Source organism: Canis lupus, chromosome 18 (genome assembly GCF_003254725.2).
Source record: "Canis lupus dingo isolate Sandy chromosome 18, ASM325472v2, whole genome shotgun sequence".
NCBI classification, from domain to species: Eukaryota; Metazoa; Chordata; class Mammalia; order Carnivora; family Canidae; genus Canis; species Canis lupus.
The window spans coordinates 26,211,747-26,236,507 of NC_064260.1; the positions used below are offsets into that span (position 1 = coordinate 26,211,747).

General features: G+C 36.4%; 1 protein-coding gene and 1 long non-coding RNA gene across 4 annotated transcripts in view; one reads left to right on the plus strand and one right to left on the minus strand.

Annotated features, from left to right (window-relative positions):
- Nucleotides 1-24,761, minus strand: part of TTC17 (tetratricopeptide repeat domain 17) — a 116,542-nt gene that overhangs the window by 77,299 nt on the left and 14,482 nt on the right. For all 3 annotated transcript variants that reach the window (XM_025452523.3, XM_025452522.3, XM_025452524.3), the window contains exons 2-10: nucleotides 17,088-17,177; nucleotides 12,510-12,679; nucleotides 11,545-11,656; nucleotides 11,162-11,293; nucleotides 5,681-5,790; nucleotides 4,975-5,119; nucleotides 4,371-4,510; nucleotides 2,811-2,971; nucleotides 1,186-1,298 (exon numbers count right to left, since the gene is read on the minus strand). In XM_025452523.3, the coding sequence (XP_025308308.1) occupies nucleotides 1,186-1,298; nucleotides 2,811-2,971; nucleotides 4,371-4,510; nucleotides 4,975-5,119; nucleotides 5,681-5,790; nucleotides 11,162-11,293; nucleotides 11,545-11,656; nucleotides 12,510-12,679; nucleotides 17,088-17,177 (1,173 nt within the window). The remainder of the gene's footprint in view (nucleotides 1-1,185; nucleotides 1,299-2,810; nucleotides 2,972-4,370; nucleotides 4,511-4,974; nucleotides 5,120-5,680; nucleotides 5,791-11,161; nucleotides 11,294-11,544; nucleotides 11,657-12,509; nucleotides 12,680-17,087; nucleotides 17,178-24,761) is intronic.
- Nucleotides 11,610-14,755, plus strand: LOC125752975 (uncharacterized). Its single transcript, XR_007403680.1, has 3 exons — nucleotides 11,610-11,694; nucleotides 12,732-12,894; nucleotides 14,570-14,755. It is a non-coding gene; the product is annotated as an uncharacterized LOC125752975 (long non-coding RNA).

The window sequence follows — 24,761 nt, forward strand, 5'->3', positions numbered from 1 at the left end:
ATGGATTCTTTGAATATATAGTAGAGATGCAATTTATGGAGTATATAATATTAAAGTTACCCTGGTACAGGGGAGTCTTCCATGGTCTCTCTAGAGACCATCATGATATCCAGGCGTTACCTTGGTTTCAGTCTATATCATTTAAAAATATTATTCCTTTTTTTTCCCCTTAAAATAATGCTTGGATAAAAGACAGGGAGCTATAATCTCAGAGCTAGAAGTCTGATCTCCTTTTACTGTGTTTGAAAACTAAACATGGAATATTGCTAGTTGACAAAAATCATGGGAAGCTTTTGGTCCCTATTACTACTTTTCCCCTCAATGTCCTCTTAATTTTTGCTTCTTTTTCTCAATGAGGTCTGGTTTTTTTTTCAGAATAAAGAGTACTAATTCTTCATGGTTTGTCCTGCTACAAAAGCTGTTCTGACCTAGTAATTATTTTAACTACTTAGCTCTGGAAATTCCAGTATCTATGATTAAAGATGTGATAGGTTTCAATAGGATGGGATAAATTTTACTTTATTTCCAACATCCTTTTGGATGATATTTGGAACTCTGGTTGTGCTTACTATTTATATCAGCACCACTTAGATACTATCTGGTATCATTATAAATACGTGTTATTTCTTCCCAATTGGTTGGGCTAGGATTGTATGTGTGTGTATATGACTGCATGCAAATATATGTATATGTACACGTTGTATATGTATGGGTATACACAGAGACAGAAAGAGAAAACACCCTTGCTCAGAGCAGTAGTGCTTAATAAAAATTATCCATTGATAATGATCGTTTTGTTAATGTTTTCAGTTGAAGCAACATAATGGGACTGATGACTTCAGGAAAGAACATGGCTACTCTTTCCTAAATTTTGAATTGCTAGTCTTACTCTAATAAGTTAAAAGGGAGAGGAAGGCTTTGAGTTAAATACTAGTAACAGCCCAAGCTAGCTCTTATGGTAAAGGAGAAAAGAAACAAAGACATATGCAGCTAGTTCTTGGGGGAACTAGAAATGTCATGCATGAAGTAACTGAGTACTATATGAAATCTGACTTCACAAACATACTCAAAACCTTAAATTAGTTACAAATTTTGGGGATCAAATATACAAGGAATTGAGGAGGGAAAAGCAATATTACTCTTAGATGCAAAGATATAAGAAATAGAAGAGACCAAGAAAAAGACCTGAACGTAATCCACATTTTCAAAAATATCTCCACGATGGTAGCGCACAGGTTGGTCCCATTGGCAATGTAAACTATGCTGCTGGTTGACCAGACGACATATCTGATGATTTCCTGGAATAAGGAAAATTAGAATTGTTGGGAAAGGACAGCACTGCCAACACGATTTCTTTGGTCTGAGTCATTTAGTTTCAGAGCCTGGCAGAGAACCTTCATGAGGTAGGGGGAGAAGGGTGGCGGCAGGGATGACATTCATTAATGGTTAGCTAAATTAAATCATTCTAAAGAAGCCTCCGTTTCTCCACCTATAAAAAACAAAGGGGGTTCACAAAATCACCAAAATATCTTCCTGTAAGTATATTCTGGTTGTAGGGTAGTACAGAGCAAGCAGTAAATAACCCCAGGAACTGAACATACGCTTTACACTCAAAACAGCCAAAAATACCTGTTAGGTAGATTGTAAATGCACTTTAAATGTTCACAGCCAAGGCTCAAAGATTTAAGAGGCCTTCCAGATCAATATATTTATCAAAGGAGAAGTATATAATATAAAGGATTCTATTAATTTATTATTTGGTGTCAGCTGTTAGATCGGCTCCCTTAGGGTTTTATCAGAAATGAAACATTCTGGATATAACCAAGTCACTGATATCCTGCCAACTCAAGTACCCTTGGACAGTGGTTCTATTTCTAAGTCATGGACCCTAAAAGATTTTAATAAAAGCTAAATGCCCTCTTCCAGAAAAAAAATTGTGCACATACATATTACTTGCAGGTAACTTTGGAATCAGCCTGAAACTAATCTATTGACCTAGGTTAAGAATTCCTGCTTGAGATAAATTCTAGCCTAAAATCTTACTTCTAAAATAAAATATTTGTTTTTTAAGGGAGCAAGAAAAATAAGAGAGTCAGCCTTACTGCCAATGTTGGCTTGACAGTGTGGTTGCTTTGTTTCTAGGGTGTGTCTGGCTTGTTTACTTGGTGTAAGGCCATGTTACTCACATTGTGTTTTCAGACCAGCAGCAACAGACATTAAATAGGAGCCTGTTAGAACTATATAATCTCAGGTCCTACTACCTCAGACCTACTGATCTGAATCTGCATTTTAACAAAATCTCCAGAATGGCATACACACTAAATCAAAGTAGCCCGAACAACTGTAGTTAAGAACTCTAGGATCTGGGCAGCCCTGGTGGCTCAGCGGTTTAGCACCGCCTTCAGCCCAGGGTGTGATCTTGGAGACCCGGGATCGAGTCCCACATCAGGCTCCCTGCATGGAGCCTGCTTCTCCCTTGGCCTGTATCTCTGCCTCTCTGCCTCCCTCCCTCTCTCGCTCATGAATCAATAAATAAAATATTAAAAAAAAGATTAAAAAAAAAAGAACTCTAGGATCTAAAAGATTTAATTTTTACTTTAAAATGTGAATTAAGAAAAAGCTAGAGATCAAACAAGCTCCCCAGGCCTGCTGGTTTACCTGCTATGATGACTCAATTTTAAGACCGAGGGAAATAAAAAACAGAACTTTATACTACATACTACTTTAGGGCTACACAAAAGTTATGAAAGCAGAGCATGCTAGAAGTGAACTTCCTAACCTGTCTTTAATTATTTGCAATCAATACTTACCTAATTGTGCCTCTTTTGCCATCTGTGTCTCATGGATGATATTTCTTAAGATTTGTTCCTCCTGAATCAGCTTATGTTTTTCTAGGATCTCCTGCTGTCTCAGGTAGTGGTCATGCTGTTTTTGGTATTCTTTCAACTCATTCAGTGTTCGCTGGAGGGATCTTAACATTTTTTAACACCAGGAAAAAGTTATAGAGCTTTAAAACTGAATTTTTAAACCCAACTTACTGCATACATTTTCTGGTCCCTAGCAATAATTGCTATTTTTCCCTTTTTACATACAACACAAATTTAAAAATAATGGGGCAAAAGAAATCTATTGTTTTGTTAAAACTTAGAGGCAAAAAGATGGATGCAAAATCCTTCCCTTATATATATGACTATCTTGATATTAAATGCTGTGTTGGACTGGTCAGGTACCCAAAATATACATAGCAACATACTATAAATCTTTACATATTCAACAACTACTTCCCTTCACAAAGCCTGTGTTAGTTCCACTAATATTCAAAGCCACCTTTTCATCATTTCTTTTGATTCTACGTAAAGACAAGGTTAAGAGAAAGGGCCAAAAGTACCTTGCTCCTTGGGTTTGTGGATTTAGGGAGAAACCATAGAAATCTAGCTTAGAAAGACATATTCTCTACCACCTGCTATCAGTAAATCAGCTGCCTGATTATATATAGTCACAAAATCCTTTCGTCCTATTACATTGTAACATATGGAAATTTAGGAGCTGTACAGATGATGTAAAAACCAATTTGCTCAGCCAGAACAAGTTCTGATCAGGTGTAACAGAAGCCAGGCATAAATAAGTAAGCAGTCATTCCTTCCTTTTCACATTATGCTTTAACTTGATTGGAAAATAAGCAAATGCAATAGTTTAGTGAGTTTCAAATCTCCATTTAATTCTTTACTAATCAAAGTTGCCTCAAAACACTGAGGCTAATTCCATAAGAGAAGAATAATTCACTGCGAGTTATGTGAAGTTTCCTAACTACCCCTGCTATTTATGGAATCAAATACATTTTTTTTAATTAAATATACTATAAGGATGAAGTACAACAGAACTTCATCACTGTGCAATTTACAGAAATCTGATTAAAATATGGGCCAAATGTTTCTCAATGTTACTTAACTAATATAACATTAGTCCAACCCTAGCAGCTAAAGGGGAGAAAGATCAACTATAGCATGTAGAAGTGATTTTACCAACAATGTATTCTGTGGAAATTAAAACGTAACGGAATTACTGAGTACGAGGCAGTACACCCACACCAACTTACTAAAGTAATCCATGGTCAAAGCGTAAAGACCTAAATGACAGAGTTTCCTGCAAACATTCTCTAGTTCTGGAATTCATACTATTAAAAGATTACTCCACACAACCTCTGAATTGTGCTAACCCTCCTGGATCTGGAGAAAAGGGATAGGATTCGCATACTAAAGAGGTATTTCTAATTCTAAGGAACCAACTGATACTTACTTACATCACCTACACAGGTCTAACCTAAGGTTCTACAGTGCTAGGGCTTCAGTGAAATTTTGTCTCCCAATTACCTATGTTGAGCTTCCAATTTCTGCTCGAGTTTCTGCTGACATAGGACAGCATGCTTCCTCTTTATAGCTTGCTCAAACCCAGGTTTGGCCTGCAAAGCATGGTCATAACAGAGCACTGAGTGGTTATACTCTCCCAGCATCTGAAGAGACAAAAACAAACACACACACATACACACACATAAGAGAAAAAACGTTAGCCACGGTGTGGTTGGATCGTCCAAACCCCCTAACGGCTTACAAGACCATACTTATATCTCACTCTACAGTGAACATTATTTTTGATCAGTACCCAATTCCACCACGTAAGATATACTATAAGATTGCTTAACTAGAAAATATTGCTATCTTAAGAGGTGTACTCTGCACGAATTTAAGACTCCTATCAATTTAATTATTTTTCTTTTTTCTCAAGAGGCTAGGACAATTAGGCTATATTATTGTGTTAAGGTATTTTCCCCCTCATCATTTCATTTCCATTCCCTTTTCCTTGTTCAGACCAAAAGAAGAAGGGGAAAAAAGGCATTTTTAATTGAAAATAAAAATTTTAAAAAAGAAAGGAAAATAGCAACTGGTCTGGCTTATGAAAACAAAAAGTTGTATTTACTGCATATATATTTCCCAAAGTGTAATAGCTGGTGAAGAAGTCACTGTCATCCAGAGCTGCGTGGACCACTACAGCGGCATCTGCAGAGAAGTGTGCTCTATGCAGAACATTTGCCAAGTTGACCAGGGCAATGTCTTTATTGTGCCTAAAAGAGAAGGAGAGGCGCAATTAGATGTAAGGAGAAAAGCACGTGCTCCATGATTCTGTGTAACTACTCGACAAGGGAAAATTACATTTGAAGTTATTGAACTTAGAAAAATAAGTTTGAGTGTACTGACAGATGGAAAAAATAACTTAAGAAAATCATACTGTTACATTCTTATAACTGATGCGGCTTATTCAATCTGATAACTACAAAATTTGCCACAAAAATAAGGTCTGGCAGGCATTTTATGACTTTAAAATGTATTTAGGGCTCATTATTTGCTTTGAGAAAAATTTAATTTATGCTAATTCCTCCAGGCAAGGTCCTTATATTTAAGTCTCAAGTGAATCAGAGGGCGTCTACATTATATATCCTTTCCTTAATGGAAATCAGAAGAATATTATGCTATTATCACTGTAAACTCTTTGACATCTGCCATTTTTTGGTGATGGGACTAAATTCTTTCAACAGGGATAGAGGAGAGTCTAAGTACAACACAATGCTTCTTCATATCACTTTCTTATGTGGAGAATCAGAAGTCCAGAAAGGGAGAAATCTTACCTGGAAGAAAAGTGAAGTGCTCTCATGGCACATTCCACTACTTGATATGGCTCATTCTTTATTCTCCAATAAAATGAAGCCATGTTATACAGTACCCATGAGGAAGAATTCTAGACATTAAACAAATAAAATGACAATGAAACACAACTCAACACACCTTCTTCGATTTAGAATGTGCAAAATGAGCACCTTTACTATTCTGTCTCTTCTGAAATTTAAGATAAAGAACAAGACATTCCAGCAGTGAAGAAGCAGGGGACAAAGTACCAATAAACTACACTTGTCACAAGAGTGTCCTGATCATCAGTTGAGCAAGTAAGCGCCTTCAGGTGTCATCTCCACAGAGAGACCATTCCACTCCAAGCTCTTGTTCCAAGGGGGGAAATTAAGCTGAAAAGCCCACCGAGTGGCCCAAACTTGTTGGTTCCTATTTCAGGACTTTAGAAGTTACGACCTAACCTATTTAGAAATGCCGTTGTTCTAACATGAAATTCCTGAAATTGACTAAATTTCCTATTTATTTAAGTATCTGAATGAGGGTACATATATAAATAGCAAATGACAAGCTGTCCGTTTAGTAAAAGATGAATTTTATTTGTTCTTTTGTCATCTGTATTCACAATCCAAATCTTACCTGCTAAAAATTATGTCTTTAGTATAGAGTAATAAGTGTATTATTTAGTGAAGTTAAATAGGTTTGTTCCTTCTGCGCCTTGATTTTTCGTCTCATAACACATACTACTTTTCAACCACACAGAGGTCAAAACAATGAACTGGACCACGACCACATAAATAGTTTAAGCCCATGAAGAGAAGTTTCAAATTCAGCATGGCAAAAAAAAAGTCATATAAAGTTTTTTAAAAAGTCATAAAGTTTAAGATATATTGAGAAAAATATTTATGACACCATTGTTTACTACTTTTAATACATAAAGAGCTTTAAAAAGAAAGACAAAAATACAAGAGAAAATATAAGAGAACATGGGCCAGAAACATGAAGAGACAATTCAAAAACACAGAACAATGGTCAACTAGCAGGTAAAATGTAAAACTTAACAAAGAATATAAATCTAAAAAATACAAATTTTCCTTTTACAAATATGCAAAGATTAAAAAGAATGCCAAACACCATATTAACTTCAGATATTAACTGTAGAAATGTTAGGTGAGCACAGCATTTCTGGGGGACAGTTTGACATTTATGTAAAAAGCCTTAAAAATATGATTACCCTTTGATGCTTACAATCCCATTATTAAAAATTTATCTTAGGGGTGCCTGGGTGGCTCAGTGAGTAGGTTAAACACCCAACTTTTGATTTTAACTCAGGTTATGATTTTAGGGACATGAGATCCAGCCCCATCACATCAGGTGCAGAGCATGGAGCCTACTTCAAGAATCTCTCTCTCCCCCTCTCACTGCCCACCACCTCCTTACCGTCCCCGTGTTGCTTGCTCGGTCTCTTAAAATAAATTATAAGATTAACTAAGTCTTAACTATAGAGATGTGTAAAAATAAAAATACAAAAGACTACATTATAAAACAGTAATTATCTGAGTGTTTTTTTACTTTCTCTTTTATGATTTTTTATATAGTCTGATTTTTTTTTCACAAGGACAAATTGTTTTCTTTAAAAATAGTTATTTTAAAGATTAAAATGAAGTGTAATTCTCATTAATCAGCCTTAAGTATTCTACTTTCAAGGGATGTATACAATTTGTAAGTGATGCAGATGAAGGTGTAACAGTATGTGCAGGTGGTTAAGGGATATGTCACATCCTTTCAGAACTGACTTATGACTTGCTTTTCAGTCTGTTCTGATAACCTTTGAGAAAGTTTTTTTTCAAATCAACAATGCTTTGATTTTTATCTCTTACGTTCAGACTTTCTATCATGAGTTGGGCAAAAAAATTGAATAAAAATTCTATATGAACAGGTGATAACACCATCATAAGTAGAATATTCTGTATATTATAGAATATTGGAAGTAAGAGAAAAATAGATCTTTAAGGAATAAGTTTTTTCTATAAGATTTCTCATAAAATTTCCCCCACAAATCTATAGATGTTTGAATGTCACTGTTAATACCTTCACCTTCTTTTATTTAAGCTTTTTTTTTTAAGTTTTTATTTATTTATGATAGTCACAGAGAGAGAGAGAGAGAGAGGCAGAGACACAGGCAGAGGGAGAAGCAGGCTCCATGCACCGGGAGCCCGACGTGGGATTTGATCCCGGGTCTCCAGGATCGCGCCCTGGGCCAAAGGCAGGCGCCAAACCGCTGCGCCACCCAGGGATCCCTACCTTCACCTTCTTTTGAACAGTTTTTTTCCTTGGCTCTTAGGACACCACATTCTTCTGGACACCCTTCTGGATCTCTTTGCTGACCTCTCCCTCTTTGCTTCACAGCGAACCATGGGAGGACCAAGGACTCAGAGTGGCCTCTTCTCACACTTCACTTTCCTCCAGATGACCTCATCCAGTCCCATGGCTGCGAACAGTCCCTATGTCATTGTCCTCTACAATATATCCAGCTCTGGCTCCTTCTGGAGTTCAAGTCTCTCTCATCTAGCTATTTCAAATTTAATGTGGCCCCAACAGACTCTATCTTCTCTTCCTGCTTCCCAACCCTGCTCCTCCTTCAAGTTGCTCATGCCAAAACTTCAGGAATTATCCTTGATTTCCCTTTTCCCTCATTCCCCACATCTAACTCATCAGCTTCTAAACATTTCCTAAAATAGTTTAAGTCCCTCCCTTTCTAATGCTAACCACTTAGTCCAAAGTATGTCATCTCTCTCCCCAACTACTGCCAGCCTTAGAACTGGTCTGTTTTCAGTTCTGGTCCCTTCAGTCATTTTTCTATACAAGTTTAAGGGTATATTTTAAAAAATATGAATTGAATTATGTCATTCCTCTGCTCTAGCTTCCCAGCACTCAGGTCTCAGCCCAGAGTCCTCACCCTAATTTTCAGAGCCTACACAGTCTGGCCCTGGTCACCAGGCTCTAACCTTACGGACCTGCATTAATTTTAAGTCACCTGTTATAGACTGAATCTTTTGTGTCTCTCCCTGCCCCCCTCCCACCATTTTTATGTGGAAGCTTTACCCCCAGTGTGACTGTATGTGAAGACAGGGCCTGTGAAGATGTGGTAAAGGTTAAATGAGGTCATAAAAGTAGGGCCCTAATCCAAGAGGGCCAGTTCCCTCATAAGAGGAAGACACTCCAGATCTCTCTCCCACTACATAAAGAGAAGGGGACATGGGAAGACACAGTGAGAAGGTGGTCATCTGCAAGGCAGGGAGAAAGTCTTCACCAGGAGCCAATCAGTCTGCACCTTATCCTGGACTTCCCAACCTCTAGAATTATGAGAAAGAAGTTTCTGTTGTTTAAACCACCTAGTCTGTGATATTTTATGATGACAGCCTGAGCAGACTACACTACTGAGCTCATTAAGGCTTCAGAGCCTTTGCCTTAGCTTAAGAATACTCTTCCTTTATCTCTAACTTTGGTCCCTGTCATTCAGATGTTAGCTTAAACTTTGCCTTTCCAGAGATGACTCCAACTGTTCAATCTAAAGCAGCCACCCAATTACCCAATAATTAAAATTATTTTAATTTTCTATATAGAACTTACCACTATGATCTACTTTTTAAAAAAAAGATTTATTTATTTATTTATGAGAGAGAGAGAGATTGAGAGAGAGAGAGAGAGGCAGAGACACAGGAGGGAGAAGCAGGCTCCATGCCGGATGTCTGACACGGGACTCGATTCCAGAACTCCAGGATTGTGCCCTGGGCCAAAGGCAGGTGCCAAACTGCTGAGCCACCTGGGATCCCCTATGATCTACTTTCAACTTAACCATCCTCTGAAATATATTTTATTTTATTTTATTTATTTTTTAAAAGATTTTATTTATTCATGATAGACATAGAAAGAGAGAGAGAGAAGGAGGCAGAGACACAGGCAGAGGGAGAAGCAGACTCCATGCAGGGAGCCCGATGTGGGACTCGATCCCGGGACTCCAGAATCACGCCCTGGGCCAAAGGCAGGTGCTAAACTGCTGAGCTACCCAGGGATCCTCTGAAAGATATTTTAAATCCTACATCAGTTTTACCCTCTTACTCATCAAGTTCTGGGGATGAAATGTGTTACATTATCTTCAGAAAAACAAGATGAAGACAGTAACTTAGCTATAAAAATCATCAAATACATGTATATATAATGTATTTGAATAAACTCTATGCAAATGTTATCCTTTCATTTTATGCAGTACCATTACAATACTGCTTTGGGGGCGCCTGGGTGGCTCAGTCAGTTAAGCATTTTGCTCCTGGTTTTGGCTCGAGTTGTGATCTCGGGGTTGTGGGATCGAGTCCTACATCAGGCTTTCACAAGGGGTATGATGTCTGCCTGAGATTCACTCTTTCTCCCTCTCCCCAGCTCTCATGAATTCGCTCACTTGCTCTCTTTCAAATAAATGAATGAGTGAATGAATAAGTGAATAAATAAATAAATAAAATCTTAAAAAAAACTAGCCTGCATTTCATGGTACTCTTCAGGTGCAGAGTTAAACAAAACAAAACAAAAAAACAAACCCTGTTTTCTAAATTTCTGTTATGCTGAATGATATACTTAATTTTTTGGGTCCTGTTATGTAATTTCCTATTAATGTTTTTATTTTTTTAATTTTTCTTAATTTTTTTATTTAAGATTTTATTTATTCGGAGAAGCAGGCTCCCTGTAAGAAGCCCGATGCGGAACCCAATCCCAGGACCCTGGGATCACGACCTGAGCCAAAGGCAGACGCTTAACCACTGAGCCACCCAGGCATCTCATGTTTTTAGAAGTATATAGTACTTTAAAAGAAGATTATAGTGATTCTTTTCTTATCCAAAGAATAGCGATGATCTAGAAACTGTAGGTAGGTATTTCTTTTTTTTTTTTGAATTCAGATTTTTGTTTTATTTTTATCATAAATTTATTTTTTATTGGTGTTCAATTTGCCAATATATAGCATAACACCCAGTGCTCATCCCGTCAAGTGCCCACCTCAGTGCCCGTCACCCAGTCACCCCCGCCCACCTCCCCTTCCACTACCCCTAGTTTGTTTCCCAGAGTTAGGAGTCTTTCATGTTCTGTCTCCCTTTTTGCTATTTCCCACTCATTTTTTCTTGTAGGTAGGTATTTCAAAGGCACTAACAAATTTTCTTTCACATTCAAAATATACAATCTACCCTACAAGCTCTGTTGCTTATGTTGGCTTATAATTTGTTTTTTCACGAGTCAATTTAATAAAACTTTTGGCATCCCTTCCTAAAGGGGACTAGACGGCCAATGTTTCTCCTTAGCTTTGAACCATACAGTTTATATTAATGTAATCATATTTAAAATCACTCTAGAAAAAACAATCTAGGCAGGTTATTTTCTGAGGAAAAAAAGACCTGTGCTCAAAGAGTCTCTGGCTGTTTCAATCACTGATGACTTACCTTCTGCAGGCCTTCGTGAATGAGGTGACCTATGTCATCTATACTTCTTCCTAGTCGTTTAGATAAATATGTGAAGATTGGATCTTCTTTAGGTAGTAGAGGTGCAGAAAGATTAACTCTTTCTTGTACACCCTGAAGAGAAGAAGAAAAAAATTGGAAAAAAACAAAGCACAGATACAGAAAATGGAGATCATAAGACAAAAGCTCACAATTAACTCAGTATCTTATAGGATTTCTTTTAAAGGAGTTTTAAAAGGTTGGATATGTTTGTAAGATTATAAAGCTATTTGGAAGGGGAGAAGAAAGAAAAATATTAACAAGCAAGAGACTAAATTACAGAAAAAAATGTAAAAAAAAAAAAAATTCCAAATCTCTCTACTTACTCGCAGGTGTTGAAAAGCATGTATACTATATGGCAGTTCTAGAATTTTGGTACAATCAGGTTGCTCAGGGTCTGGAGGGACAGGAGATTCTGTGTCTATATAATCTTCAGGGCTAAAATCAAGAAGCCGGGAGCAATAAGTGAACAAAAGGTAAAAAAATGTCTAATTTTTCCCTAATTGAACTATGCCATCAAAGCATCTCATCTTTACAACCATTATTAGTCAACATTCAACCTTCTTCACACAGCTACTCCTGGAGTCAATATTTTAGGACTTTAACTTAAGGAAATAAATCAAGAGAGAAAATGGGAGACCAAAGAATGTTAGGATTATGAACTTTTTAAAAGCTTTTTAATATTCTTCGTAGAAAAAAAAAAAAATATTCTTCGTAGAAGGGCAGCCCGGGTGGCTCAGCAATTTAGCGCTGCCTTCAGCCCAGGGCATGATCCTGGAGACCCGGGATCGAGACCCCCATTGGGCTCCCTGCAGGGAGCCTGCTTCTCCCTCTGCCTCTGTCTCTGCCCCTCTGTCTCTCTCTCTCTGTGTGTCTCTCATGAATAAATAAAATCTTAAAAAAGAAATTCTTCCTAGAAATTTAAACCAATTTACATTTCTGTTGACAGCCTCTCCAAATTTTTACCAGTTATTGATTTTTAAATATTTTTTCCAATTTGATAGGTGAAAACTATCTAAATGGTTTACTTATTTGATTTTACTGAGAGGTTTTCCACATGTTTATTGGCCATTTCTATTTCTTTTACTATAAATTGTTCAATCATCTACTGTGGTATTATTTTAAATTGATATTTAAGAATTCTATGTGCAGTGTATTTTGAACTTTCAAATTTCAATAAATCCATTTGTCATCGAAGCTTATTCTCATTAGATACACAAATTCCTATTGATCTGAGAAAGGTCTATTCAGGAAAATGTTAATTGTATTTTTGGAAAGAGATTTTCTTTACCTGATGTCTTTGCTTTCCAAAGTTATGTATGTGCCATCATACAGATCCAGGTCCCCTAAGGGCACCTTAGCTTTGATGCAGTCTGGATCCTCTTTATTATGTCTCTGTTCCAGTCCTGTATCTCTGTCCTCATTCTCTTCTATATGAATTTTTTGAGCAACTAATTGCTTCTGTTGAGAAGACAACAAGAACACAATGGATTTTTCTAATATTTCATTCTAGATACCACATAAGAGAAAGGAGAATTTAACGTGAAGTCAGAGAATCCTCTCTGAAGGAAGACAAGGATTGCGAACACAGCAGTCTCCCCTTATCTGTAGGAGTATATTCCAAGACTCTTAGTGGATGCCCGAAACTGTGGATAGTAGCAAGCCCTACATATACTGTACTTTTTCCCTATACATTTATACTTGTAATGAAGTTTAATTTAAAAATTAAGCACATAAGAGATTAACAACAGTAACTAATAATAATAAAATAGAACAATTATAACAATATACTGTAATAAAAGTTAAGTGAATGTAGTCTCTCTCTCTCAAAATATCCTATTGTACTGTACTTGTCCTTCTTGTGATACTGTGAGATAATAAAATGCCCAGATAAGATGAAGCGAGGTGAGTGATACAGGCATCGTGACACAGTGTTAGACTATTACTGACTTTCTGACTATAGGTCAGAAGGAGGATCATCTGCTTCTGGACCGCAGTTGACCCGGGGTAGTGTAGTAACTGAAACCACAGAAAGTGAAACTGTGGATAAGAGGGAATTAATTAGTTAATATAAATAAGCTTTTCTAACAGGTATCCATATATAGAAAGTAACAGAATATGACATTTACAACAGAATTCATAATATGATCTCTGACTACCTATAAGGCTGCATCTGTCTACTTAACTTCCCTGGCACAGAATGGCTCAGCAATTAAAACTCCGTTCAATTGTCCACACATATTCAGTCATTCAAGACATCCAGCATGTTGATACTGCTGACTGGAAAAATTTCCCCTAATGCCTTGTACCCAGGTGAATTCCTGCTACTCACAATTTTTTTTCCAAACATATAAAGAAATTACTTAAAAAACCTATGTTTCCATTACTTAAAAACCTATGTTTCCATTAACCACATCTATCATATGATAACATTTGCCACACTCATTTCAGATTTTTTATAAAGGAAAAATAAAGTAGTTGAAACCTTTCTTTACTGCCTTCAAAATCCCCCCTCCCTTCCCAAAGTTACCACTATGCTGAATTTGTTTGATGTATCATTTCTGTATATAACTTTATAAAATATTACTGTATTACTACCCTTATTCTCTTAAAATATATCTATATCAATATATATATATATATTTCCATACATGTGTCCCAAATCAACATCTAGCATTGCTTTGCAAGTTTAAAAATATTATGTAAACAGTATCACACTATGTCATTCTACTACTTATTTTTTTAACTTTACATTATGGTTTTGGGATTTATCTGCAGTGATCAGTATAGCTCTAAACTTTTCATTTTAACAGATGTATAAAAACACATTTCTCCATTCTTCTGTAAACCTTTAGGTTGCTTCTTTTTTATCTTTTTGCTATTAAAAATGCTGTGATGTTCTCTTATAAAAGTCTCTGTGCACACGTATAAAAGATCCAGCAGGGGTAAAAATGTGGGAAGCAGGGGTCATTATAGGATGTACATTTTCTGACTTGTGCATTAATCAATTACTAATCAATCTGCCTTTCAAAGTTGTTATAACCGCTAGAATTCTACCAGCAAATTGCAGTAACATCTATATCCCCACAAACTCAGCAACATCACACTTTTTAATTTATGTGAATTTGATGGGCATTAGCTGTTATAATTATTGGGGTAGACTGTATTTACTATTAATGAATTTGCTGCAACTCCTTCCGAAGGGTTGTACACTCACTGTTCTGCTGAACTTCGGTGTGGCCAGTATAACTTACTTTGACAAACGCTAACTTGAGAAGTGCCATTTAATCCTCTGTTGGGAAACATTTTTAGCAGCAGCGTATGCTTTACTATGTTCTTTTTTTCCCTCAGGTACTGAGAATGGCAACATGCCAGGCAGTGGCTGTTGTGTCAGCCTGGGTTCTGGCACTTGGACCAGAGTGACATTTAATATGACCTTATTGTTTTAAGCCACTAAGATTACTGGGATGTTATTAAATGATATGTTTCCAATTGCTCATTCCCTCCGGACTCTTTTCTTGTAGGTAGGCTATACTACATACTGCCCTATGACTTGGCCATGTGACTTGATCTGGACAATGGAATTTGAGTAGAAAGGGTGTCACTTCTAAGTAGAAACTTTAAACAGGTTTGTGTGCTTGGTTACTCTTCCTTGAGCCTCCACTTTCCTCCATGATATGGCACTGAGATTTTTGGGGCTGTTTGTTGCTAATGCAAAAGTTATCAAATACTGCAACAAAATGTAGCCTATCTTAACCAATCCAATTATTAATGTAACTGAACATATTTTCATGTTTGAGATATTTTATAACTCAACCTTCTAAGTCTGCCTATTTTTCCCCGTTTTTTTTTCAATGATTTCCATAAATTTATGAAGAGTGAGTCTGTAAACTCATTCTTTATCAGTTATATGTACTGCAAATATCTTCTCCCAGCTTACAGCTTATGTTTTAATTTTGTTCATGGTGTCACTTGCTAAAGAGAACCTTTTAGTGTTAAGATGCTTAGAACTATGAGTTGTTTTCTTGTGATTTGTGTTTTTAAGGAATCCTTCCCTATTCTAACATCATAAATAAAATACTGATGAAAAACTTAACAAAAAATAAAGAAAGGGCAAGTAACAGAAATGTAATCTACAGTTCTAATTCTTGTAGTTTATTTGTTAAAGAAGTTGGGTTATTTGTTCTGCAGAGTTTGCCAATCTACAGGATTTTGCTGACTGCATCTCCTAGGTTCATTTAACACATCCCTTTCTTTGTCCTCTGTATTTCCTGAATATTGATAGCACAATCCAGAGGTTCTTAACTTTTTTGTGTTATAGACTTCTTGGCAGTCTGATGAAACCTGTAGACCCCCTTCTCAGAGTCATCTTTTAAATATGTAAAATAAAATATATAGGATGATGAAGAAAACCAATTATACTGAAATAAACAACACTGGAAAACATGATGGTAGATTCATATTTCTTTTGGCAAAAGTACTTGAAAGGTAGCAATACTCTTAAATTTCTAGTATGTTTGCCCATATATTTTCCAACAGGATTTTAATTTATTCAGTTACTTTTACCTTCTCCTAAACATGACAGAAGAGTCTAAGCTTTTAACTAATCACTGAACGTGCTTCAACTCAACTATATATTATTTTTATCTGGCTTTACCTTTCAAAGTGCAAACAATAAGTAAGTGTAGCAACTTCTTTATCAGTACTTTTACTAATTATACAGCCTATGCACGTCTACTGGGTTTACTTTTTCTTTTGTAGAAGTAAATCTTTGATTTTTTTTTTCTAAGTGAGAGTCTGTGGTAAGTAAACTCCGTCTTTGTCAGAAAACATCTCTGCTTTGCCCTCACTCTTGAATGATGGCTTAAAAGAACATAAAATCCTAGTTTGATTGTTTTTCCCTTAGGACTATTGAGGCCATTCCTCCACTGTCTTCTGGCACCTTAAGAAGTCCATCTAGTTGTCACTACTTTGTAGATAAATAATATTCGTTTCATGGCTGTAAGTCTGTATTTCACTAACAAATTTATATCTCCAGCCTGTACCTTTATCCAAGAGTCTCTACTACCTTAATAAAAAACTGATGGGGTCAACATTTTTCATTTTTGTTTTCATCAACATGGTGAATGGCATTTTCCCCCTTCACACACTCCCATTGAAGTCTTTTTATATCATACTGTCTCTTAAAATAGAATGGCAATAAATATATACAATGTGTATATGCACCTGAAAATAAAAACTATTTTCTGCACCACTGCATTTTTGAACACTGTGTTTACATAACAGATAAAGCTTCCAAGCATGAAGCTGTATAAATATACTTATTGTCTTATTCCTAGTTTTTCAAAAAACTAATACTGTTTGTTATTAAGTGAGATCAATGATAGAAAAAAATAGGTCAGACTTTATTAGTACTAAGAGATTTCAAGTTTTCAAGGCGCAAAGTGATTAATGCTTTTGCTTCATCATAAAAACACAATATAAGATGACCCTACTTGGGAATTAATAAAAAATACATCTTTAGAGAGTACTGAAACCATTTTTTTTTGTATTTACCCAAACTCTCCAAGCATACGCACAGAGATTATTCCTTTTCATAATTGATGGAAAAGCTTATACATGGAATCTCTGGTTCAAGGATATAGTCAGTCAATAATCAGGCAAAATCCAGGTTAGTCTGTTTCTCTTACTGCTGCTCAAATGTCACTCTAATTAGATGTTTTTAAAAATGTGATTTGAAAGTAATATACTCCTATGAAACTGAGAAGAACTGGGCTTAAGAAACAATGTGCTTTCATTTTTCTTTGAATAAATAGCTCCTGTGAAATGCAACAAGTTTCAGCTGCATGTCACATTCCCATTGCCTCACCTCCAATTCTTTGAGGTAGTTAACTGTTGTTTCTTGTCTCATTAATATGACTAAGTCATGGGGATGCTTCAAGTTCATTGGTGAATCCACCTGCAAGCAAGCAATAAATAAAGCTCACATTTCATCAACATTTGCTTGGATTCATAAAGTTTCCTTTAATATGCTTTAAATTACTGTTCAACCACCATTATAATCAGTGTTAGGTGCTCAGTAAAACTCAAGGAGTACTTCAAAAGTGACTGTGCATAAATTAGAGCAAAGAGAATGATACGTATAATAGCTGCCCCTTGAATTCCAACATTAAAGAGTAAGCTTTTGAAGCAAATATTCTAACTTGGTCAGTTATATAAAAAAATATTCAGGAAGAAAAGTATTTGGCAATGAATGATAAGGTAAATTCCTCAAAAAGATAATCCACACCTAGAATAATAAAAAAGGAATTGTCTTGACAGAATATTCCATTTCTTTTTTTTTTTTAAATATTTATTTATTTATTTATTATGATAGTCACAGAGAGAGAGAGAGAGAGAGAGGCAGAGACACAGGCAGAGGGAGAAGCAGGCTCCATGCACCGGGAGCCTGATGTGGGATTCGATCCCGGGTCTCTAGGATCACGCCCTGGGCCAAAGGCAGGCGCCAAACCGCTGCGCCACCCAGGGATCCCGAATATTCCATTTCTGAACAGGCTTGGAGTGATAAAAGGAAAATACTAAAAGCACCTATATTTTTGAAGGCTATCTGTAGAAGCCATAAGTCAAAGTTAATATAAAATAATCTTGAGATTTATTATTTACAACTCATGTTCTCTGGAACATAAACAAGTGACTATGTTGTGGAAGATGTAGGGAAAATGAACCTCATGCTAGTAGCAGGCTTATAAATTTGTTCTTGTCTATCAATAAGGGAAAAGAGAAGGGTGCCTGGGTGGCTCAGCTGGTTAAGTGTCCTGACTCTTAATCTCAGCTTAGGTCTTGATCTCAGGGTCGTTCCACTCTGGCCGTGGAACCTACTTAAAAACATAACAATAAGGGAAGAGAGAAATCCACTGTCTAAATGGGATACAAAGGGCATCTGGGCGGCTCGGTTGGTTTAGTGGCTGCCTTCAGCTCAGGTCATGATCCTAGGGTCTTGGGATTGAGCCCTGTATTGAGCTCCCTGCTCAGCAAGGAGTCTGCTTTTCCCTCTCCCTCTGCCTGCTGATCCTCCCTGCTTGTGCTCTCTTTCTGTGTTAAAATAAATAAAATAATAAAATAAAATAAAATAAAATAAAATACAGAAAGACTAGATCTATGGTCATGGAAGGATGTTCACAATGTATAGTTAACTAAAAAGAAAGAGTAATAAGTATACTATGATATTTTAAAGAAATTGCATGTATATATTTTTATAGAAATAGGTATACACATGCCTCTATACACACAAAACTAACTTTACAGTGGTTTCTTTTGGGAACTGGGATAAAGAAGAGAGGCCTACTCATGTTTTATATACTTGTATATTTTTAAACTGTTTATAATGTATACATAATACATTTAAAATAAAGAGAAAACAACACACGTATGCACACATATACATGGTTTTTGAATTTCAGAAAAATCTGGCCTTGGCATCTAAGGGATGAGATAAAGTTCCTGCTATTCCATGGTGCTAGACTGGAGCTGTCAAATTACATACCAGCCCTTCAGGAAGTTCCACTTTAAGAAAAAACTCTCTTTTGGTAACCTAAGAAACTGGTATCAGCTTAACTAATCAAATTGAGAAATAGTTTTTGAAAATTTATTTATTTGAGAGAGCAAGCATACAAGAGAGCCAGTGGAGCAGCAGGGAAGAGAGAGAAAATCCCCAGCAGACTCTATGCTGAGCACAGAGCCCAACACCGGGCATCATCTCATGACCCTGAGATGATGACCTGGTTTAACAGACTGAACCACCCAGGTCCCACTACAGCTAGTTTTTTAAGCAGGGAAGGTAGGCTTGCATAGATGTTGGTGATACAAGAGCCTATTAAAACAAAATTTTTTAAAAGATTTTATTTATCTATTTATTTATTTAAGAGCTGAGCCCCCCTCCCCCCAAATTTTTTTAAAGAGGTAATAAGAACATGAAATAAAGTTGGACAGTTGTTTTAATAATATGCATTAAATTGGACAATGTTAGGTGACTACAGATAAAACTCATCTGCCTTTGCTCATTCAATCATCTCACAGATGCCAGGGGAAAAAGAGATGCTAGTCCAGAGTAACTTCCATACTTTCATTGCAATTATTTAAACTACATAATTATTATTATTTAGTTATGAATGCTTATTATAGCCCATGGTCTTGCTTTTAAGATGAGATCCCTTCACCCCTCCCCTTGGCCTTCCCACTATATATTGGAATCCATGTCAGAACTAGACTGACTGAATTTAAAAGGCACTAAAAATAAAATAGCAAGGCCTATAGTATTTGACCACCTGAGATGCAAATCTCCTTTATCAAACAAAGCTAGCAAAAGCCAACAAGCAAAATGCTACGTTTATCTCAATAAGAAAATTTTGCTTTTCTTTTCATAGTATTTGAACATATGCCCAACAGTCAAATGCATGTGGGACAGGGAAAGCTACTATAATGGGTTGAATATGGACTGATTTAATTCCAAAGCCTGTCGATCTTTTTTTACAACACGGAATATATTACACCACACTGTAATTTTTACAGAGAAGATGTAAAAGCTACAGCCAGTGGCCAGAGTGCAAAAGAACTTCATAAGGAGGCCAAAGAAAGTCTGCTTACTTTGCTACTTTGTCCAGAACTTGAAGAGGTAGCTATTTTACACATGACTCTATAAGTATTTCTCAACAAGATTTTAAGGAAAACAATAACAACAAAACCAAAAAAAAAAGGGGGTAAGGGAAGGAATGCTGGAGTATGATATCCCAATTCCAAAATACCTAAACAATCTGTTCACTTGGAGAAACTCAAGAAGAATGAAAGAATGAGATCAATGAAGATTTACACTGAAGAAATACTGAAAGCACCATCTTAGTTTTAGATTAAAAGGATACTAATCAGGGCTTTATCATATTTGCATAGCATGGGATTGGCCACCATTCAATTGTGAGGAAGTTCTTTTCACTTCCTAAAAGCTTTAAGTTGAACAAAGATACCAGAGCTAAAGGAGGTATAAAGATAAGATTATTAGCAGAAGGAAGGAAGGGAGCCCAGACAGCTGTGCTTCTCTTTTTGACATGGCAGCAAATGGCATGGATCTTTGCCAGATAGTGTTGGTTGCAGATTTATAGCCTGACATGTATTTTTATTGAGGTAACCTCAAGTTCTTAAAATTTAAGACTTTAAAATTATCTTTGGCAAATGCCAATCAGCTTGAATTTCTCCCGTCTTGAACAGTTCCCCTGCTTAGGTTACAAAGAGAGTTTATTTGTGAAGATTACAATGTCCATTCAACGAATAAAGGTTTATTAAGCCTCTATAAACCAGGCCCACTATGTCAATATTTGAAGCCTATGTATTCCAATTTTATACACAATGTGGATGCCTTCAAAATCTTCAGCATTTAGAAGAGGCTGTTACCAGCCCAGGAGCAAAAAGTGACAGGAGTTAGAGAGGTAGGTTAAAAAGGACATGACACATACATTATATCTCAAAGCACCTTATTAGGGCTTTTTTTCACAAGGGACAAGCAACCCTGCAAACTTCTGTTACTTCATAGTATAATAAATGATGGTTGTAATGACCTGAATCATAAAGAAAAAAGGAATTATTTTCAATTGGTTCTACTTAAGATGGTGAAAAGTATGAAATATATTTTAGAGCAAAGTTTATACTGCAGAGAAAAACTGACCAAGTATTTGAAAATTGGCTAAATGGACTTGTATTACACAGAATGATTCATTCTCTAAGAGTTCTCAACTCAATTTCATTTTCCTCTGGATACATTATATAAGTACATGTGTCCAATTATATATAATGGCAGTAAATATCTTACTAAGTTCATTTTCATAGATTTCAAAATTTGCTGCTGTCTCTATCACTAATACCTACATGTCTAATCTGAAGCCCTAACTCTTGTGAATTTAGGAAATTCACATGGTAACAGAGGGAAATGTAACAATATAACAATGATTACTTCACTGCCAAATCAAATAAAGGGTGAATACTTTAAACTTAAAATAACCAGGCTAAGGATATAAACATTTTTGAGTTCTATAAGAGCAAGAGTGAGTCCCTCACCACTGGTCCTTTATGACAGGAAATTGAGTGTTTCCATATATATTAATTCCAGCTCTCATATGCAACTTCTTCTTCACATATGCTGGACATTCTTACCTGTTATTTTTTTTTAAATAATTTATTCATTCATTCATTCATTCATTCATTCATTGAGAGACACAGAGAGAGGCAGAGACACAGGCAGAGGGAGAAGCAGGCTCCTTGCAGGGAGCCGGATGCAGGGCTCGGTCCCAGGACCCCGGGGTCCCGACCTGAGCCCAAGGCAGACTTCCAACCACTGAGCCACCCAGGTGTCCCTTGCCTGTTTTTTAATGGTATTCAAATAAGTACATGAGTGTAGCATTACTGAAATCTTATAATACACCATACCCATTTTTTAATCATTCCCCGTAATTAGAAAGTAGAGATGGATTATTTTAAATCTTTTATTCAGAATTTTTGATTATTTATTGAGACTGTATGATGGAAAACATAAATAAAAATCTTCAAAGCAATGAAGATTTTACTTCTACCTTAAGTGATTCCACTAAGTGGGCATTTATTGTTTTTGTGTTCTAGTATCTGCAATCCCCTTCTTGTGGCAAAAGCACCTGCCTTGCTTGGGTGGAAGCATCCTTCCCCACATGGGAAGCCCTAATCAGTGGATTCCTTTCCCTTGGTCACAGTGATTATTTCCGAGAAGGGGCATCAACCCAGTGGTCAGCTGGTTCTAAAGAAACTGTAGTCTAAAACTTTTGTTTGACTTATGGGAACTAGCCATCTTGTAGTCACAGGGTGACTGGGAATGGGGTTAAAGAAAGAGAGAAATGAAGACAGAATAAACCTATCATGGCTATAGGCTGTTTCAGCCCTGGATCAGATTGTATTTGCAGCACTTAGAATCTGTTCAAACATTCCAATAAAAATTTTCAATACCAAAGTCTTGATGGTATTTCCAAACTTTGGTGAATTTTCTTAGGTCCTCTACCTAGGGTATCTTCTTACCCTCGTGGCTCTTTTCAGACTTCCTATCCCTTTGCACGTGCTAATTCTCCTACTTGGAACACACATCGATCCTTATGTTTTTGGTGAAGGCCAAATGACTGGGCTCAAAGGACATTTCTTTTGTGAAGCCACATCCTTCTCTTGAGTTTCCACAGTACTCTTTACACACTTCTTTTTATTTTAAAAATTTTTTAAATTTTTTATTTATTTATGATAGTCACAGAGAGAGAGAGAGAGAGAGAGAGAGAGAGGCAGAGACACAGGCAGAGGGAGCAGCAGGCTCCATGCACCGGGAGCCCGACGTGGGATTCGATCCCGGGTCTCCAGGATCGCGCCCTGGGCCAAAGGCAGGCGCCAAACCGCTGCGCCACCCAGGGATCCCACTTCTTTAAAAGTATTTATTACATTGTTTAATTACTGTATGTCTGTCTCTCCAAAAAATTTTTTTAAAAAAATTTCTTTCTACTTCCAGTACTTAATATGCTTTCAGGTACATGTTAGACATGAACACTGTTGACTGCTTGTTGAAGTTGTCTGATGTCACATTTGTTATAGAATCCATCTCCATCGGGATTATCATTCATTGATGACTGACTATCTGCAAAGGAGGCAAAGTGGCTAGGCCTCCAGGAATCATGAAAAAATAAGTCCTTGACAGGTCTATGACCAGCTGTGTGACCTTAAGCAAATCACCTTCCCTATGCAGGCTTCCATTTCCTCATCTATAAACTGAGGGGGAACCTAACCTGATGACTCTGAAGTTCCTTATACCTTTTACATCCGTCCTCCATAAAAGATTTAACACTACCATAAAAGCGTCACCTTTTGCCAGTCTCACATCACTGAAGCAATCTAATGTTCAAATGAACAAAATGATCATTCTTCCAATTTGCCCATATAAATTTGCACTCACTCTAGGTGGGGACTCTTTCCAAAGTTGTAGCTAAAACCTTCCTTCAAACTGTCAATTTGTCAAATTAAACCAAGGTTCCAATTAGCAGTGGCTATTTATTTGAGCAGTTAGGTTGTTCATTGTATCATAAGCAAAATCAGCTCTCCCTCTCCTTATGCCACTTAAGCCTAACAAAGTTCAATTGAAAGAAAAATCTCTTTTCTGATCATAAGCTAAATATATATGTTGCTGTAAAACCAAACACATTATGGGTAATTTAAGGAAGGAAATTAAAATTACACAAAATGTCATCTTCCGAGATATCCGCTGTCATATAATTATGTCAGGATAACTTCTCTGCCTGTTCACACACACACATACACACATAGCTAATTTCCTGGCTAACCAGGAAATTACTTTGCTATTTTATGCTAGAAATCACTGCTGTAAAACACCACTGAATAAAGTTCAACTTGATTACACACACACAGCTATGTAGATAAATATTTTTACAAAAATGGAATATTTACTATATTATATCCTTCCCTTTTCCACTCTTTCCTAAATTTTATCAGATTTCTTTCTCAGGAATATAGATCAACATCACCTTATTTAATGGTTAATATCTTAAAGTTATTTATCCAGTTTCCTACTAATTAAAATTTGGGTTTTTAGTTATTCTGCATTTTTAACAATATTGAGATGAGTATCTATAAATTTTTTTGATTGCTGCCTAATTATTTCCTTCCTAGAAAAGGAAATGCTAGGTTCACTTTTGAATTTATATTTTTTGCTAGCTTTTCTCCAAAACAGCTGAATCAACTTAAATTTCTAACAAGTCACGGAGTTTCTAAACACTCAAGAACACAGGGAAAAGGGTGAATACATTTTAATCTCTTTGCTGGCCATAGATTTTTCTTCTTTTGTGTGCTTATAAAAAAATCTTCCTCATTGGCTCACTTTAAATCCATCTGATAGTTTACATCACAATTTTATGAATGATGGTTTCTAGAAGGGCAGATTCTAGGTGATTACCTTCTTGTGTTTTCTGACTCCTTCAGCAAACACGTATTTCTTTTTTTTTAAGTGCTATTTACAGATCTTGTTAAGATGAAACTTTTGAGTGCTATACAACATGTATTTATCAACAGAAAATAACGTAATGACAAATAAGCTTAGGTCTGAGGAACAGTCTTGTAGCTTTTCCTTATATATTCATAAAGAAAAAAACTCTTCTCCCATACGTGTGGGGGGGGGGGCAGGCAAAACACTTCAAACAGGTAATTTCTTTTGCATTTTCTTGTTCCTTACCTTACTCTCCTCAGATTTTTATCTTTTTCTCAAATCGAATTCACTACCCTTTCAAATGACTGCCTAAAGAACCCTCACCTTTGTGACCCCTGTCAGGCGAATGCAGGGGCAGGTAAGATGAGTTCAGAGGGATGGAATGAGGGAGACAGAAGTCTGGTGCCTGACTTTGCGTGTAATTCTTTCTTCGGGATTCAAGTCTAACCACCAAGAACCAGCATCTCCCTTCTGGTCAGGAGAAGTTCAAGTTCACAAACA